We start from the raw sequence: 20,169 nt of genomic DNA on the forward strand, positions 1-20,169 counted from the left end.
TGTTTACAGTATAAAAGAACATGTATGAGGTGTTCCATTAGTGAAAAAAAAAACACATTTAAGAGAAATGATGATTTATACAATCAATTTATCAATGTGTATGAATGGAAACGAAAAAAACACACGATCGTTTCTATGATCATGACATATGTATTACATAAATAAGATTACGTCTAAGTAGTGTTTAAGTCTGATCATGATGGTATTCAGGAACACGTCTGTACATTTATAAGTATGCATATTGATATTATGTAAATAATACACCTGTATAGAGATTTTATTCAAAGTGATATACTTTTTACTTGACAAGAGGTATATTGGGATATATATATAAGATCGATACGGTTAGTCCAGGTGGGCTCAGGTAGGTTCGAGGCACACAGGTAGACGGTATGATTCGAACAGGTAAAAACGAACAGCCCAGTGTTAGAGTAGAAACACAGGTAGATTTGTCGATAGTTTAAAGCTGCCCTCGACTATATAGTTGTTAGTATCAGTCGAGAGCGGCCGTAGTGACGGAGCTAGTGTGTATCGCCGAGTATTGACAAGTACAGTGATCGGTGGTGAAAATAATACCAAACTTGGATTTTATTTTAAATGTTGTGTTTGTACCTGTTTAACGATAGATACATTTATAGATAACGGACGTATCATGGACAGTGTGTTGTATGTATATAAAGCTTTCTACCTACCAGTGTGAAGTTTCACGTGGTCACGCGCTGTATCGGAGGTACTCGCCAGTTTATACTCGGTGCATTTACACCTGGACGTAAACTAAGTTCGTGTATCTACATTCGGATTAAAAGGAAGTGATGGTTTACCAGACGACCACACTGGTATCCCATATGTACAAAGTTCACAGACTTTCAGATTGAAATTGTGATTTAAATTTCAATCGGAAAAGGGATTTAACACTTATCCAATTTACATAAACAAGGACGTTTATGAACCATGGAGGATTTTTAAAACAACATTTCAGGGTTCTTTAGTAACATGGAAATCTGTGTTCCTCACGTGCTGCAGATGTCACTCTTCCTGATTAAACGGTCATTACGTTAAATCGGAAAACAGACGTCGATTGACCTGCAACATATCTGTGCTCGGTAGAAACATTGCTATCTGTTCCTATATACAGTTATATATATATATTATATTTTTTTAATGTGAGAAACCAAAATGGAAATGTCTTGAGAGAAGTAGAATTGGAATGATGTATTGTGTATTTTCATACTCCTGTGTTACAAGGGAGGCACATTACGGAATTTTAATAACCCCTATGGATACGCACGAACAGTGATCATGGACGCTTACTTGAAACGGACGTATGGACAGAAGAGGACTGTTAATAGTCAGACCAAGTACCCGTTCTGGGACTACAGGTAAGATTTTTTTAAAAATCATCTGAATTAATGATTTAGAAATAAGAATATATCGTTATTTAAAACGAAATATCTTCCTCTTCTTCTTCTTCTTCTTCTTCTTCTTCTTCTTCTTCTTCTTCAGTCATCATCATCATCATCATCATCATCATCATCATCATCATCATCATCATCATCATCATCATCATCATCATCTTCTTTTTCTTCTTCAATCATCATCATCATCATCATCATTGGGTTTTCAGAGACCTTCGATCCTGAGTACAATGAATTATACATGTGGGACAATAAATCATATTACTATTGCTGTCAATTTGATTATGGTCATACATGCATATAGAACAGCCATTGTGCGCGTGGCCTGGTGCTTACTGGATTGTCTGATACCTATTATCAATATGGATAGTGCCTGTCACAACCACACTACATAATAGTCCAGGGGCCCGTTCCCTCCTCCGTACCATGTACGTTACTCTCAGACACCAACTCCATCTCTTACACCACAGGAGGACATTGTACTTAAAGACGATGGTTCTGTATCCCCTGTACTCATGACCTAAGTAACAGTTCCAGGAGCGTAAAACAAAACCCACCCTTCATCATTTAATCTTCTCTAGACTCGCAGACATTATCTATCCTCGGAGACACTGTTACGTATATTTTGTACTCACGGGCACCATAAACGGTTAATGGAGCTACAAAATATGGTCGATGTTTGAGAGAACACAGTGTGTACTGTGTTGACACCAAAGTTGTACTTTTACAAACCATTTAATTCGTGAACACGGTTTGAAAAACCAAAAGAGAAGACTTAGATAAAGGAAATGATGACGATTTTTTGTCATGCGTACTTGTAATATATTTCAGCAGTTTACCGCAATAACGTAACTTTTGTTGAAAATATTGATTGGTTTACAAAGCTACCCAACGTTTATCGTCAGACATGTTTTTATAAGGAGTTCGATATTTACAGTATCACTGTCATACGACGAAGAGGAAGTGATCACATCAGATGACCTTTGACAATGTCAAAGGTGTGAATCATAGGACATACAGGGCATAACAATGGAGAAAAGGGCATTATAGCTTGTCTTTACCTGTAGAAATATCCTACATCTATTCTAAAACATCACCAGTATGTGTCGTATAAATGACAGCTACGTTACAGCACCAGAACTCGCCATTTTACGATAATTCTCCACACACCCCAACCTTGTATGATCTTTCCGAAGAAGACTGTTTCGTATATCATTGTCTTCATTGCAACTATAGAACATCAAAAGCGTGTTCTTTACCGTATAACATTGTTAAATCTCGAGAACCAGGTTTATCTCGAAGTCGTATTATCTCGAATGCATACTTTCTCTCTAATTAAGTCCTAATATTTTGCTCCTTGATCTGTGCATTTTGAGTGAAATATCGAACATTGCATTTATTTCAAAAACAATATGAGAACATGCCTGTTTTTACTCATTTGTCAATTATCCCAATATAAGACTGACGTTTAGATATAATTTTATGTTGATTTTAAGCTGACAATGCTCTCAAAATTTTGTCTTATCAGCTTAACTACTTGAGCTGAAGACTTTAAGTCGATGGTAATAACATTTATACTTCCCATTTTAAGTACAAACTTATGAATAATGATCATCATCACTCTAAATATTATTACCGAAAAGATAATCAACTCGGTTATTACGATTTGTGTATTGTCATTCCGTATAGGTAATTACAATATTAGACACAATACCTAATTATGTTCCGTAAACATTTAACAATCTGCATAAATGCTTCCCACAGCGATTTACTAAATATTAGCACTATCCGAATCAGATAGCACTTTCTTGATATCAGAACAAGACCGTTCATTTACTATCAAATCTACTTAATCAATAGCGTCGCTAGATAACAAAACCATAACACTTTATACAAAACAGATATCATTGTAAACATATATATGTTGTGACTTGATCAATCGTAAAAATTCCGGAACGCTGAACCGCTATCCTTAATTAGTTTTCACTTGTCTGAATCACAATTACTCTTGATTGACTGCAAGATATAAACTCCTATCTTAAATGATGATCTCTCCTTGATCTTACTGCCGTCTTAATATGTGTATTTCAGAAAAGTGACTCACAAAGAAACGGCTATAACTAAAAACTAATCAACGAAGGTTTTGATTTGTAGATAAATCAGTATTTGGCAGACATATCGGGAAATGAACAGGTCTTTATAGCAAACTTTGTCACTTTATTCATTGTATCGAAGAAAATTTTCAGTGGATGATAAATTTAAAGTCTGTATTTATAGCCCTGACCGTATATTCCGTGTACCTACCTTTATTGACAGTCACTATTTACCTGTCCACTTTGCTCAGGTATGTGCTCCTGTGTCGGTTTCGGGACACTCTGACACACGATATCCGGATACTAGATTTCACGGAATCGTTTGATCATGGATGCGATCAACAAGTATAATATTTTCTTGTATAATGGTAGTGTAGAACCATTAATTATCATTCGCTACATTAAACATCATGTCATTGAATTCAGTTCTCTAGGTTACATTCCATGTCTTATAAAATATCAAGGTTAATACGTCATTATGATCCTTTCTATCCTCCATTGTACTAACCCCCCCCCCCTCCCCCCCCCCCTCCCTGAAAAAAAAAATCGCCCCATCCCTCACATCCCCGGCCTTAAACATACACATGACATAAACAAATCTGTGTCAACTACACGCTTATTGTCACTGTAAAATGGAACACTGTATTAGGCCTAGCATCAGATTGGTATCAGTATTCTCACTATATTCTGAAACCTGATGCACATAGCGACAATGCATTTAACAGGTAGATTCCTGGTGTGAAAAAATATTCATGCATAATGTGGGCGTGATGCGCTTACTAAGTATGTTACCGTTGTAAGTGCCTTTGTTAGATGTGGTTCTCAAAAACCACCGTCAAGAAAGGATTTATATTCTTTCTAAAAAATATATATATAATTCGACCTTGGTTTAATACGCATGCAATCTTATTGTAGTGAAACAGCAATGGATTTCCCAGACCATATCGTGACTTTGACACATAAAAGTAAGAAAAAAGTAGGTCAAGATTCTGTTCAGGACTTAAGATTTGGCAACTTTATCTTTGTGGGTATTTATTTAATGTCGTTAGTTCCGACACTGTACATTTAATCGTAGAAAGTATCCATGTAAACCTGATACATGTTACCGAAACCTTACCTATAATTAATGCCCCTATGTCTGTCCCGTTACACCTGAACAATACATGTACAGGTGCGAAATATCTATAGGTATAAATCAATACAATCTTGACCTGAATGTTTTCTAGATCAGACAATGGGGACAAACCGAGCTCCGGACCTAACTATTACAATAGACAAAGATTAATGCCCCTCTATACATATTTTATAAACATCCCGGCATTTAACGTCCCCTCCCGTCAACAGACGGTCAGAGGGTGTATCGTATCGATCTCGCCACGTTTCGTAAATGTGAAATATGCTCCGTACCTGGTATTTACACCTGTCACGATATACAGTATTTCCTATTCTTTGAATGTCGTGTCAAGATAAACCAACACCGAATTATCCCAGGTAAGTCGTTAATATTCACTATTTAAGAACCATGGTTGTGCACAAATGTATTTTTAAATACTTCAAGGCTGTGGACAGACATCAAAACCCAGAAAACTACCGCGTTAGCTGCTTTTTATGCTGCACATGCATGAAACATGATCGTCTTAAGACAGTTTGATGGTTTTATATACACGAAAAAAAAACTGATATCATTTTCATGATAAACATATCTTGTGTGGGAGACGAAGCCGGTCTCTACCAGATAATAGGAACCTGGGGAATCGGTTGCGGGTTTTCATTAACTATAACTTACGGAGTTCTCCAGACAGCCGGTAATTTATTGGAACCTGCACGGGAGATGTATGATGAAGTAACGGTTGTTTAACACAGTAGACGGCCATTTCACGCCTACTAAAACATCATTATGTCTTCCTGAAGGATGAACTCATTTATGTGATCTTCATCGATTGGATTCCGAATCTGACTGATGTAGATAGCCAAATTAAAAATAGTCAATATTAGAAGTTCTTTCTGATCGGACATTCGTTAATTACTAATCGTCTAAAGATGATTTAATTTCGAATTCTGTAATATACCCTATTTTCCTCAGATCGTAAGTCTGGCCTCACTTATCGACTACTTTATCCTTGTTGCAAATATCAAGAGCAACCTCCTGTTTGACCTTCGTCATTTGACCGCTCAAAGCTGCTGTCCATTTATCTATTACCAGAACAAGACAACTCTCTTTTTTGGTCTTCTTCCTTACAAGACCACATGAAACTAATTACGCTCCATATATCCCTAAAACAAGAGTTTTTCTATTCAGTTAGAGTTAAAGAACTTATATTGAGCCGTTTTTCCTCAACATACGCGATTCCTCGACCAAGGTCATGCTCTCTTCTTTTGTTTGTGCTCTACTACAATGCCGATGTTCATTTTTATATTTCATTCCATGACAAGTATTAGTATTTTGATATGAACGTCGACGGTGAGTACAAATGTCCCAAATCTAGATTGAATAGAAATTGATTGTATGCCCTACTTGTATAGACCTTCTCAGTTCAGACCTAATTGAGAACTGTCACGGTGAGTGATATCGAGTAACTTCCTTCCCTTTTACAATGTTCCCCACGTCACCTGCTGAATATTACACGTCCTGTACTGTATCGGGTGTCTCCTGGACTCAACACAACATTGACACTTTTAAAACAGTGACATCAAGTTCCTTATAATCTGTTTGAACAATGCTTCATATGCTCTTTAAATATAACAATTTTATTTCTTGGATTTATAAACATTCAAGACATATGTGATATGGTTGCGTATCATTTCGCGCTCGTGATAATATGCCGAATAAACTTATTTACCGTTTAATTACCAAACAAAGTTAAACTTGACGTTTTCAAAGTGCCTTACGTGCACAATCAATATGACAAGATAAAGTCTGTTTGAAATAATCTATTCAAATGTACCACATAGTAACGAAGCCATGAACAGACGATTTCACTCAGATTGAACAAGATACAACACGGGCCCACAATCGGTGCGGGAAACACTTATCCTACGAGTACTTCCGGTTATCACCAAATTTTCTGTCGGTGCATACTTTTTCTATGTCCGCTTAGCACATTTTCAAAAAACGTTGTCTGTCGTCACTGAACTTTGACCTGTTACCCTGATTTATAGGGACTGTACTAAAATTGAGGATGTATTTATAGACCGGAAGTTGTTGATTCATTGTTGACAATATATGGCGTCCATTGAAGAAATAACAATTTCAGTAGATCATCAGAAAGTACATAATAGGTTAAAAGCCACGACTGTCTGGTCTCGCCATTACGTTGAACCAAGACATGTGTTAGCCCCTAGGCACACATTGTCACGTATACGGCTCTATTAGCACCACGAAGGGCGTTATCTGACCTGCTATCGAACACCCCGACATACCTGCCAGGTATTTTATGAAATTAAGCCATTAACTATTCATTCACATATTTGTATTCATAAAACAATAACCACAGAAAGTAAATGGACATCCATTGCGATGATTTAAAGTCCGGGTTTGTATGCATTCCATATGACATACCGTAAATATCCTTGGTGTTGTTCTTACCGTCAATATCCTATATGCTGTCCTTTTTCTGGTGGTCATTATGTCGTCTTCTACGAAAAGTATCTGTCGTCTTGTCCTTATTAAGTGTCCGTAAATAAATATTCCTCATCTTGTCCTTCTTCAGTTTCCCTCTACCATAGTTTCTATCTGTCCTGTCGTCATTTCCTCAATATTCCTCGTCTTGTCCTTCAGTTACCCTGTGCCATAGTTTCTCTCTGTCCTGTCGTCCTTCCCCACAAACAATCCTCTCCTTGTCAAATTACTGTAAATATTGTCTGCCATGTCTTAATGCCTGTAAATATCTTTTGCCTTTCCGGACATCGTTCCTTACTTGTGTTACCGTCATCTGTCGAGTAGTATACTATTTTACTGTTAACTAGCATTGTCGTACCCTGCTTGTTTATGTATGCATTCCAATGTTGAATTCGCCACTTTCAGTTCATTTCATAGATATCAATGCGAAACGCTTTTATGTTAAACGACCCTCTTTGAAGTATCTTGTATACGATTTTTATTACTTGTTAATTACGCAACCTTTCCCTTGTCACGGATCAAAATTTAGCTCGTTCCGTTACGTGCCATAGAAAAAAATGAGACTAGACCACTTTTGATGTCAAGGGTAATTTAATTTCAATATGACTACTTCTCAAGAACTACTTAAGCAAATCCAAAATGCTCTCTTACAAAACAACCTGTCGAAATCTGTCCCATAAAGACACGTGTTACCAGTGTAAAAATATACTTATAGGTATTATACTACAGAGTGTAACAAGACTCCTTAACTAGTCTATAATACCAATGTATATTATAAGGAATCGCAATGGATTATAATACATCTATACACTTTTGGTGCCCGCGGCCGAGATTTGTACATTCACGGCAAACTTTCACACCAATGAAGAAAAATATTGTCGAATTTCCATTAAGAGAGGTGCTAGTTTTGTTGCTACCTTTCAAACATTTTGCGATTTATTTTCATTAATTTGAAAAGACTCCATAAACAGTCTTTCAATAGATAGAATCATCCCCCTTGGGAGAGCTCTCTAATGTTGTCATAATACAGTTGTGTCATAGTGGCAGTATTTCTCAAAGCCTTGTCAGCTTATACTAAAATGTCACACTTGCATAAACAGTTGTGTTAACTTGGCCTAGCATACGATTAACAGTTATCCAGGGGTATATTTTAATAAATAGTCCTCTTGTTCAATTATAATTTGAATCATTTTCAACGAAAAAATAAATAAAAAAAGAACTATGTGAATTAAAATTTGATGTCAAGATAAGCCACAACAACTGTACAATATAAGTTGATGACACCTGGCCTAGATGTGTAAAGCATGGTTAACTTATCTAGACTACCCTAATTAAGAATTTCAAAAATGTCGTAAAACATTTAATATTGTTATTGTTGTTTTCAGAAAATATTTTAAAATCCTTTCATTGACATTAGGAATATCTTTTCAATTCATAACATAACACAACAGAAATTTGATTGGTTAAGCTGTTAAGTTACTAGTTCTAGACTGTTCAAGTCTATTTCACACGAAACATGACATGGATGTGTAAATATTGACAGGCGGTCTTTGTGTCGAACTATCTGATGTCTATTACAAGAAATCTGAATAGCTAATTTCAATTTCAGTTAATTAAATGGTGTTTATTTCGTTTAGGCAAAACTGAATTGACGACAGTCTATATATTGCATGACCTCTGGTGGCCGGCCACGTCAACTTCAAACATCGTCTTGTTCTTAACGGTGCGTAAAAAGAAGGAATCTGACAAAGGCGAGGGCATGTCTGATAGAAAATATTTCTCTCTTAATTCAGTCCCGGATTGTTCCTCATTTGATAAAACTGTTTAATTCTGAAGACATAATTACCATGTTTTATCGACCTCGTACCATGGACTGGAAAAACGTTTAAAAGAGAAAGCATTATAAATAGTCCAGTAATACGTTATGGAAGTAAGTATTTAGTTCGAAGATACAGTTCATGTAAATCTATCATAGTACTCTCTTTTCATAACTTCATATAATTTGACTGCTAATAGTTTTAAATATGTAAACTAGATTAAAAGAATCAATGATTTATTTGATAAATACACCGGTAAACGTTTCCAATTAAAATCCCAACATAGATGTAAATAGAAATGAAATTTATTTGACTGTCAATCAACATTTATACATATACATGTACATGTAGTTATATTGGGGTACGTAAGTGCATGCATACATCTAATTATAAGTAGGTAACCAGGATGTTTATTTTTAGTTTTGACAGTAACGATCTAGATACCGACTACACATAACTATTGAAATAGTCCGCTACTGGGACCACGTCATCGTGGTTCTACGAGAAAATATACAAATCAAGTGATTGGATATTTTTTGTATCTATTTAACAAAGTTTGGTTTGGTTTATTTTGTTTAACGTCGTATTAACAAGGACATGTGTGCATAAATGTATATTCATATTTTTTTTTTTTTAAACAATTGTTCATTTTCTGTATATACATACTCGTTCAAAATGTGTCATTTGTATACATCGAACGTCCGTTGAGAACGCCGAATCTGAATGATTACGGATATTTACATATACATCTTGTAACATGATTTATTTGTTTTACATATTAAATACACAAATAATGCTTATCATTTTTATTTAAAATTTTAAACAATGATGCAAACACTCAGATTGTGTGCCGAACAATACTTTACCTGTGACAAATCACCTATAATATATTCCTGCGCACCTATTCAAGGTGTCGACGTCAAGTGAAGAGGTCGAATTTGAGCCTCGTTATCGCTTATGAAATCATGGCCACTGGGCTGAGGTTGCTTTATTCTCAATTTAACACATACTTCATAAGTTATCATTATGATCGAGGTACGCTTGTCTCGTTTTCTATCCTTCGATTGTTCCTGCCTTTGAAACTGTGAAGTGTTTGTTTTTGGTTAGAAGACCAACACCCTTGAAGATAAAGGCTTTAATTTCACTGATAATCTTGTTTTGAGAGAAAACGGCATGCCTTTATAGTCAAATGCCTATCAAATTAACTAACAGCCTTAGTTTTAACAATTTTCACCACAGATTATGATCTTTCCGGTCTCAAAGATGTTCGTCAAACAATCGCTTCCTGCTTTCAGCGCGTGATGTGTTTTTCTTACCCTCATTACAAAAGAGTACTTCCGAACACCTCTTCTTTGTCACGTTTTGTCCAGTTTGAGATAACATTTTGTCCCAAATGTTAAAAACTGCAGAGTATTTAAATCTATTTGGGAGGGGAGATTTGTGGTATAATTGCGGTTTTACGTCCTTTTCCGGCGGGGACCGTTTATTTGTTTAAGAAGGCTCGGGATCATATGTTAAATAATAGCTAATTGACAATTTCTTTGTGTCGGTAATCACTTTCCCCGCTGTCTACCTGTCAGGTAGAAGTTGTACGTAAATCTGTTAACAAATGAAAAACACGTCTTTTCATTTTAATCATTTTTTTCTGTTGACGGGACGCAATTGTAAAATTGTCGGCTAGTGTCCGATGACAGATTTGGGAGCTGATAATGCCAGATGGGATATCAACTGTACGCGTGTTGCTATGAATGTCCTAAAATTTCCCGTATCCAATTCAATCGAACAATATTCATTTTAGGGGCAGAGAGCAGCCCCGTGTGGGGTCTGCACTGATCTAACCATTTAAACATTTCATTGATGAAAACGCCAAGCACGTGTCTGTGAACACTACCTGCATACTTTAATAAATTCCAGTGTCACTTTTAATTGTGATTATTTATCGAAGTGTGTGGCAGATTGATAATAAATTTGACTTTCATAACAAAGAAAACCTTTTAGAGTTTATACAAAGCTACAAAGGGGAAAATACTGTGTATATTTGTTGTTCAATAACATTTTTTTATGATAAGCGCCCCATACATAATATTATATACAAATCGGGCTGATTAATTAGTCTACACCAGTAAAACGTCTATATCATTAGAAACTCGACAGGTTCTAAGTGTTTTCTTGCTAAAAATCTTTAACATGTACAGACAATGTCACCATTTCAGTTCTTTCAGTGGGGCTCATGTAGATGTTTAAAAGGAAATATAAATACCACGTTAAATATTTTGAAGATGTTTGGATAAATGTAGCTGTTTGATCAAGTTCACCTTAGGTTTTGACGATTATCCTATCTTTATAAACAACCTTTGCGAACATGGATCTCTGATCATCGTACTCTCATCGAGTTAGTCTCAAATCTCGGCATGTGTGGTCAACTTTGATAAAGATCCCAATAGTATTGTTCGATTCTTACCTGGGCATCTCGCATGTTGAGGTAATCACCAGCTACTACAAGGAGGTCCTGCGTCAAACTGACCATACTTGTTGATGGGTTAATAAACCCAGCAAACAAACAAGCATTTACATAATGACAAAAGCAAGCAGCTTCTACTTCGAAAAAACGAAAAATTGTAAAATGTATTTGTTTCAGATGAAAGTGTATTTGCCAGATGGACAGATTTCCATATTTGCTGACACCGACTAAATGGCAGTTTGATAGAATCACTCGTGTCATATCGACGCTTGTAATCTTTGTAATCAAATAACAAAATAGGATTTCTAGTTCAACAGCAAAACAGATACGGAATAAAGGGTTGTATCGGAACATCTCTCATGCAACAGCTGTCATTCGGAATACTCTTGTCAACAACAATCCTCCCATGGGATTTATGAATGACTAATATTGTGTTTAGTTATTTTCTGGTTTGGAACCGTATCTATTCAGAATCGCAAACGTGAACTATTGGTCCTCACTGAGGGATAAAATGAACAAATCAGTAATCAATTAGATAATTTCCCAGCCGTCAAAAATCCCGAACTTATTTCAATTTTGTAAAAGTAGTTCTGTTAAGAAAATAAAAATGTGTCCAGCTTGTGTTTTGTGTCCAGTTTGTGTGTTTTGTGTCCAGTTTGTGTGTTTTTTGTCCAGTTTATATGCTTTGTGTCCAGTTTGCATATTTTGTGTTCTGTTGTCCGGTATCCTATCAATTGACAGTGCAGGATAAATACACACCTGTCCGGCATTGTCAGGTAAAAATCGATACAGGGTGTCCATTTACACACTGATACAGAATTCTATGGACAAGATCTGGATACAACCGATAGATAATTGATGAGTCGATCAACATGTACTTCGTAGTAATCCCTGCTTATTTATAAATAGTTTCATCAACATGTTCGAGCTGTGTCCCCTGTAAACCCGCTGCCAGGTGGTTGTCACGTCCCTAGATACGACAGCATCTAGGCTTTTTTTTTTTTTATAAAACAATCACATTTCTGTTCGAGGTCAGGGGGGAACAGGGATACCGAATACAGCCCGTGTCATCCGCTACCAAGGGGGAAATATGTATGGACGTTACTCATCGAACGAATGACATTTACCATGTGAAACTTCGAAATCATCGAATTTCGCAAGTATGACCTAGGTCGTGTGTTGCCTCTATGACGTCAATTCTGCGATGACGTCATAAATGACAGAAGAGATGTATTGGTATAAGAGAGTATATAGGACTCATTCTTTCACAAGCTAATTTCGTATTGATATATAAGACAGGTACTCGTCACATATTGCATTATTGAACAACCAGTGTCCCTTTGATAAATTATCATACGGGTTCTCTGCACAACATATTCCGGAGTTCACTAACAAAGAGAATATTTATGTTTTTTTCCGGTTACCGACATGTTATCGAAATGTTATAAATATTTTATGATGTATACAATAGAGATACCGTATTCATCATACTAAATATAGACTCATAATCATGTTACCTGCCGGGGGTCAGAATCCGATATAATAGCAATTGTCTGACGGAGGGATGTGGGTAAAATGTAGTTAATGAAATATACATACTTACTTATCGCAGGAGGCGACTTATGTGAGCCCGCTTGTAGGATGAGGAGTGGGAAGGGGTTATTTTGTATCAGTGTGATAATGAAAAAAAAAAACGATATGAACCAAATGTTTCTGTGTTTTCTGTGAAATTTTATTTCTGTAATTTCTGCCTGCACCCACGATTAACACCAGTCTGTAGTTGACCTTGTATAACTTTATCATTTTAATCCTTCAATGTTAAAAAAACATAACAATAAACCATCTCGTTGGCTAGCTAATTTTCAGTGTCTGTTTTCATTTTTCAAAGGACTGATTTGCAGAACAAAATTAACGAGTTCATGTTGCTTTCCTCAATGTGTTGGTGTGTGTTGTTGGAGATGTATGTTTTCTTAATCTTAAATACTTTATATTTAATCCATTTGTTTCACGATATCACGAGCGTTGAATATCACCGGTTAGACATTTTGTGAGGTTTTTTTTCTACAATATCTCCATAAAAAAAATCTTGGTTTGAAGTTGTGGTTTTAATATTTTATCCTAAAAGTCATATAATATAATTATAAAACGGCGTCGGCATGAAAAAAAGCGACAGATCACACACTACCGCTATCTACAGAAAACACTGTCCATAAACCCACTACAACAGGATATTTTATATCATACATTTAACTATTAAGCCATATCATTGTCCCCAGAATTGAAGTTTATAGTGTGTTAAGGAAAGTTTATTGTTTTGACGAAGGTGTTACGATAGACTGTCTGGTGGCCCAGTTCTCGATATCGGCGATTAATTTAGTAGCTGATTACTGTGAGCGATAGACTTTTTTATTGGTCTCAGCGAGTTTTACTGATTATTGAAGACAACGTGAAGGAATAATTTAAGGCTCTATACAATCTTATTATACGTCATCACAGACATTTGGGGATTGAACAGAGGCACGACGTCTAGATTTATCACATATACCGTAGAAACCCTAGTAAGCTGTTTTACTGTATATTATACGCATTTTCCGGATTCCATGGATCGAGTTGATGGTTAGTTGGTACTTATTTCATCCGGATTTTTCCGGTTAAAGAGGGATCTGGACGGGTACTTTACAATGTCTTGATTCTAAAGTTCTAATTACTTTTTTTGTCAATTTTCATTGCTGACAATACATTTGTAATTAAAACTGCATTAAAAGAGTGAATTATATGGAGCTTAATCTCTTGTTTTACCCCTGTAACATTTTACGATAAAGACGACTGGTACATTTGGAGGAGCCCGCGGGACAAGTAATGTACGAGGTCAAAGTGATAATAATCATGGTTAAACTCAGCGAGGTGTTGAGAAAAAGCTGTAAACTCTGACTTGAACGATTTTACGATTACATAGAAACAGTTCTTCAGTATATAAAGGTAGAAACATAAAACACCATCTTATCAGATTTTCTGCCTACCGAAGCAAAGTGAAACTAAAATTTATATATCATCAATACCGCCTGGCTTTAAAGATAAATAATGTAAAAGGACTTCGAAATTCAATATATGTTCGAAGGATGTACACGAATAAACATGCTGACAGTTCTATTCGTCTATTAGTTAGTTTCAAATACATTTTCGACTTATGAAATCTGCTTACAAGAGAAATAGAATATTATATGCTTTAATCTTGACCAGAATGAAAACGAATAGCACGAGAAATTTGATCCCTGTCTGACACCAGTACTGAATATGAAAACACTTTGTACATGTCGATGTGAGTATTACTGAAGATTTAGATTAAGTTCTCGAACATTGACTGTAAGTTTTGACACATTTCGGGGCTTACAAATGTAAGTAAGAGATCAGTACAGGCAAGGTGACAACCTATACATCTATTATTTACCTCGACCCTATATACAGGAAAGCTGATTAAGAAACTTAACGGGAAAATAAAGCTCGTGCTTCCCGCCATTGTTACAAGGTGCCCGCGGGTTTTGAGAATTGATGATATTTTCTTCTAGGTCAAACATCTGCAGATGAGGAATGAGAGAGCGAGCGGAGATTTAATCCTTCCTATGCATCATAAATGACCTAACTCTAGATCTGCACCGGTCTTCACATACCTGGTACAGGTGTGTGGGCCCGAGACTGGTGGTGTTTACACGTTTGATAACATACCTGTATCAAGTAAAATTCAGCAACATGTCAATCATTAGTATCACATAAAAGGGCCACCGAGTGGTCAGGATACTTATTATATATAAATAGGTTTATTTTATTTTTGTAAATAACAAGCAAAAGTCAACAAAATGACATTAAGAGTCATCTGCAAAAAAATGACTAGGGGGTCATCTCAAAAGATGACTAGGGACGCTCTCAAAAATCCTTTTACCGAATCTGATAATAGATCCCTCCTCCCCTTCTCCACAACTCTCATGTCTGACAAACGACTTTTCAATTTAAGGATTTTGCATGGCGAACTCACACAGGTAAAAATGTGAACCGGTATACCAGTTTGTTAAGCATTTGAAATTAGACGAAGATGACAATTTTACCATGTTTTATTTGTTGTTGTTAATTTTGAATCGTCTTTTTTATTTAGATAATAGAATGTGTACTATTGTATCGAAAAGGACACTGAACATCTATTGATACTTAAACTGAACAATGAAATGATAATTTTCAACTCCAGTAAACTTCGAAAAATACTGAGACAGAAAGAGAAAATAAGTTCTATTCTACTGAAAAAGGAAGGGGAGGGGGGGGGGGGGGGGGGGGGGGGGGGGGGGTAGGGTGGGGATTCATGCTATAGCTGGCCGAACATTCAAAAAGTAACTGATCTGACATTTTACATTGACTTGATAACTACCATTAGCGTGTTCAACTTACAGGTAACTTTCAAACCAATTACGAGGATGATTTGTCACAATGAATCCCGATTATCACCGGTATAGATATTCCCACATTGAGGTACCCAGGGTAGACCCATTTACTTCCCAAATGGGTCCAACAATTCCGTGCTTTCCCATATTATAACTTTTATTTTGATAAAAACTCTAAAAAGCGTGACATTTTAGTAGTAATTTAACAGCATTTATCATTGGGTAGTCGTTGCTGGGACTAATGTACTGCTAATGTTCCATTGCCTGAGTAAACAGACTAAATTGTAACTTTCTCCAGTTACACAAAAACTCCGGACAACCCCGGACGAATCAATATTTGAAGAAAAAAATCACAGCAGGAAACAACAGTGGACCTGTCACTAGGCATCAGACAGGGATGACAACTGTCACCCGCTTTGTTCTGCTTTATCAGTGTAGTCGTTCTCGGGACTGTGTAAGGAGCCGGAGGGGCGTGGTCGGCTGAATGGTGGACAAATATGGGGTTTTATCGCCGGTAATGTCCGCTACATTAAACATGAACGGCGCTGGAACAATACAGCCACGAGGATACTGGACACGGCTCGCTAGCATTTCGGAAGGATTAGCCGGGTTTTCTCATCATCATTGGTATGGCGCACACTTTGTAGCTAGACAAATCGTAATGCAGAATATACATGATAAAAAATTATGAAGAAAAGTGATCAATCTATGATTTAGAATACCAGGTAGGATGTTGTAATTGCTTGGCATCCTATCAACACAAGTCCATTAAAAAAGTCCCTTAGAAACTGTGAATATGTTATTTGAGCGTTCCCTTGTAGTAGCTGTTGGCTACCTCACGAACAACTTAAGGGATATCCGTCGCATGTTATCAGGGATAAATGTCTTTAACAAGGAAACAATAACTACAGTTCAGGTCGGAGATCCAAGGTTCCGGAGAAGGGGTCGGATCACATCTCTTCTCCTGATGTTGTGTAGTCCGGCGTTAAACTATATCGGCCCGAATGTAGATAAAGTGTCGGTGACGACGAGAGCAGGGGTAGTAATAGAGCGCGTTTAGCGGGGAGGATGGAGTTAAGGGTTAATTGGACTAACTGACAACAGCAGACAGCAGAGTTTCCACACATATAAATATATATTGAATACCAGTCAATAATCGTTTACGTTGCTTAGACTTTCAAGCGGAATTCGATAGTTTACTGTGTAGGAGTGCGACTTAAACACGATAAACCAAGCTAATATCGCTTGTACTGAGAGATACACAAACAGGGCGAATTAGCATGCATTGCACGTCCCCATGAAGACGAGTTGTGTAATCTCAAGTTAAAATGGTGCAATTGATAAAATATGAATTTCAAATTTTCCTGTTTGTATTTTTTTCTTTGCCATACAATTTCTATCTCTCACGATATGCAAAATTTAAAAATGAACTGAATCCGACAGATATAGGTCAAAAGAAGAAAAACAACACCGTTCTCTTTATCGATTCTCGTAGCACGTTTACGGGGACCCAGTTGAATTCTCCGAATACGAACCTTTTAGCGGCTTTGGGAAATCATGAACATGAACGGTTCCACAACAAAACATGGTCAACAACACCAGACAAAAAAAGGGTGATTAGTTGGCTACTCAGGGATGACCAGTATGTAGAAAATCTTGTAGAAGAAATATTTAACGTAAAAATATGCATACAACTACTGCAATTGACTCAGCATTTGTTATTGATGTTTAAATGACGGAATTCTTTGATTCCTGGGGGAGGAGTCCACATTAGTCGCCTCAGCGATAAGTCTGTGGAATGCACTCTCCTTGGCACTACACAGAGTTGATAATGTGTATCTGACACACATCACCTCAGACCTGTTTTTGTTATCCAGGTTCTATTGATTTGTACTTGTTTAACAAAGTAAACAAACCACGGCATCGACTATGTACTTCGAAAACAACGGCATAAACACGGTATCTTTATTTGAATGTGTCATTTCGTCCCATATTGACATTACATAATTCATCTACAAGTGGAATTTTAAACTGAGAAATATTGATTTTACATAAGGTTAAAATTCACGTCACGATAGTTTATATGCATCAAGTGGACCGATTGTCAATGAGAAATTGACTTTTTAACTCTGAAGCCCACTTAATTCTAATATATGTTTGGATATATTTCAAAGGGAATTATATTTGTTGATCAATAATATTGTCATTATGTCAAATATGTACTTAATTGATTTTATTAACTCTAAATTTTAAATGCATTTTTGACGATACCTGCATGTCGTCTGCTCAGAGACAGGAAGGCGGGAACTATAGGCGGCTGTCCTCTGTTTCGTCACATCGATGTCAACATTCAAACTATTGGGAAGGCGGACACAGAAATACAGAAATTAATAATGACAAAAAAAACTCCTATCAAAAAAGGCCTTTATTTTGCACACTCCTAAGTGCAGTTTTTGTTGTGCGTACAGTATTATCGGAGTCAAGATTATGCCTTAGTTAGGGAAAGTCTGAATCTGGAAATATCTGAGTTCAGAAAAAATCTTATTTAAGGAGAGTCCTTTCTGAGGACCTGTCCGAGCTTGGGAAAGTTAAATTAGTAAGGGAAAAGTATTAGTTGAGGAGAAGTCTTGGTCGAGGGAAATCTCTCTCGAGGGAATGTCTCATTTGTGCAAAAGTCCTATTCATGGAAGAGCTGGAAAAGTCTTAGTTTGAGAAAGCTTAGTAGGTAGGGACATATTTCCTGGGAAAAAGTACTAGCAAGGTAAATGTTTTGAGGAAGTCTTAGCTAATGATGTTAATCACTGTTGATCAAGTTTGGTCCATTAAACTCTTCTGTTTAGAAAGGTGTTTGAAATCTTCCCATCGCCACGTTAATTTAAATTATTGAACTCACAGTAATCATACACATATATAAATCATGATATGAAGTCTTGGTCGAAGGAAATGTCCCTTGAGGGAAAATCTCATTTATGCAAAAGTCATATTCGTGGAATCATGCATATAAAAACTTATTATGAATACATTTGCATGGATCTAATACAGAGGAAGTGTCGAAATTAATGATAATAACAACGAGGTGTATTCCAATCTTACTCATAATAAGTAAGACTTATTACCTTAAAATCTCTAATGGATCGGGGACCTCCCCGTTCACGTGTTCCGTATAGCAAAACATCAAAAGGTGCTCCTAAGTAAAGTCAGCTCTTTTCATAAAATGATAAATTGATTTGGCTTTATATATACAGCCCATATTCTATATATTGAACAGATGTTTTGTGTGTATCCTCAATAAGATGGCCGTAACTGGGATGCAATTAAATATCGGAAGAAATTAAAGACCACCTACGCCGGATATTTGTAAATGAAATGTAGAAATTGTAGCCATGGTACCTATACCTTCACTGTGTAAATAGCAAACCTCTAGGTGAGTAACTGTATACACATTCAGCAAAATGGCCGGAAGATTACTTCCGGTCTTAAAACCGTTGGCCTGGAAAAGTATTTTAGTTAGAAGACGTAAATAGCTGTATTGGTAAACTGGCCTAGCGATATTTGGAATAAAATAACCATTTAAATTCACAAGGCTACACCAAAGCTTTCAGATCAAACGCATAATATTATAAACGAAAATATCATGACGTCAACAAGCTGAAAGTAGAAGGGAATTCCGTCCTGGTATTTTTATAATTGAATTCCGACCACAAAATCGCTCATATAGAATTTTACTGGATAATGTTGAAAGCTATGAATGTCTTTTGGAATTCTGCCTACGGTTGTAGACAGTAAATGTTTTGTGCTCTGAGCTTCTACTGAGCAATGAACTACAGATAGCGAGGGGACTAAGAAGGATCCCTGTATAACATCTACTGCATCAGTGAATACATAAACAAAATATTACATAGTCTTAAAAAATATCACATATCGTAACTTAATAACACATGGTAATATAGAGTAGCATTTTAGGATATCTTATTTGTTATCTTACGGCAATATTTATTCAAAGATGCGTTTAAAAAAAAAAAATTAAAATTAAACTTAAATGAAATATTAAATGGTATCTTTAAACATACCAAAAGAGACATTTTGATTCGTTTAAACATGCGAATTCATATATTGGTTCATGAATAAACAGTTAAAGATTATGGAGGTTTTTATTTTGGTATTTTTAACAAGTGATGTCCTTTAGCGAACACAACGATTAAGTATATGGTTAAAAGTCTATTGACAACTTAACGTATGGAGCAAGAGAATAGCTTTTATATCCATACTTCATTTACAGAAATTCGGTTTAATTTCCCTTTAAGGTAATGAAGTCCAAATGTTTTGATATCGGTAGT

At 36.2% G+C, this 20,169-nt stretch overlaps 1 protein-coding gene across 1 annotated transcript in view; it reads left to right on the top strand.

Annotated features, from left to right (window-relative positions):
- The first annotated feature begins 389 nt into the window (after positions 1–389).
- Positions 390–20,169, top strand: part of LOC117342323 (protein FAM124A-like) — a 53,049-nt gene continuing 33,269 nt past the window's right edge. Inside the window, exon 1 of the mRNA XM_033904447.1 lies at positions 390–1,379. Coding sequence (XP_033760338.1) covers positions 1,300–1,379 — 80 coding nt within the window. The 5' untranslated portion in view covers positions 390–1,299. The remainder of the gene's footprint in view (positions 1,380–20,169) is intronic.

This window comes from Pecten maximus, chromosome 14 (genome assembly GCF_902652985.1).
Source record: "Pecten maximus chromosome 14, xPecMax1.1, whole genome shotgun sequence".
NCBI classification, from domain to species: Eukaryota; Metazoa; Mollusca; class Bivalvia; order Pectinida; family Pectinidae; genus Pecten; species Pecten maximus.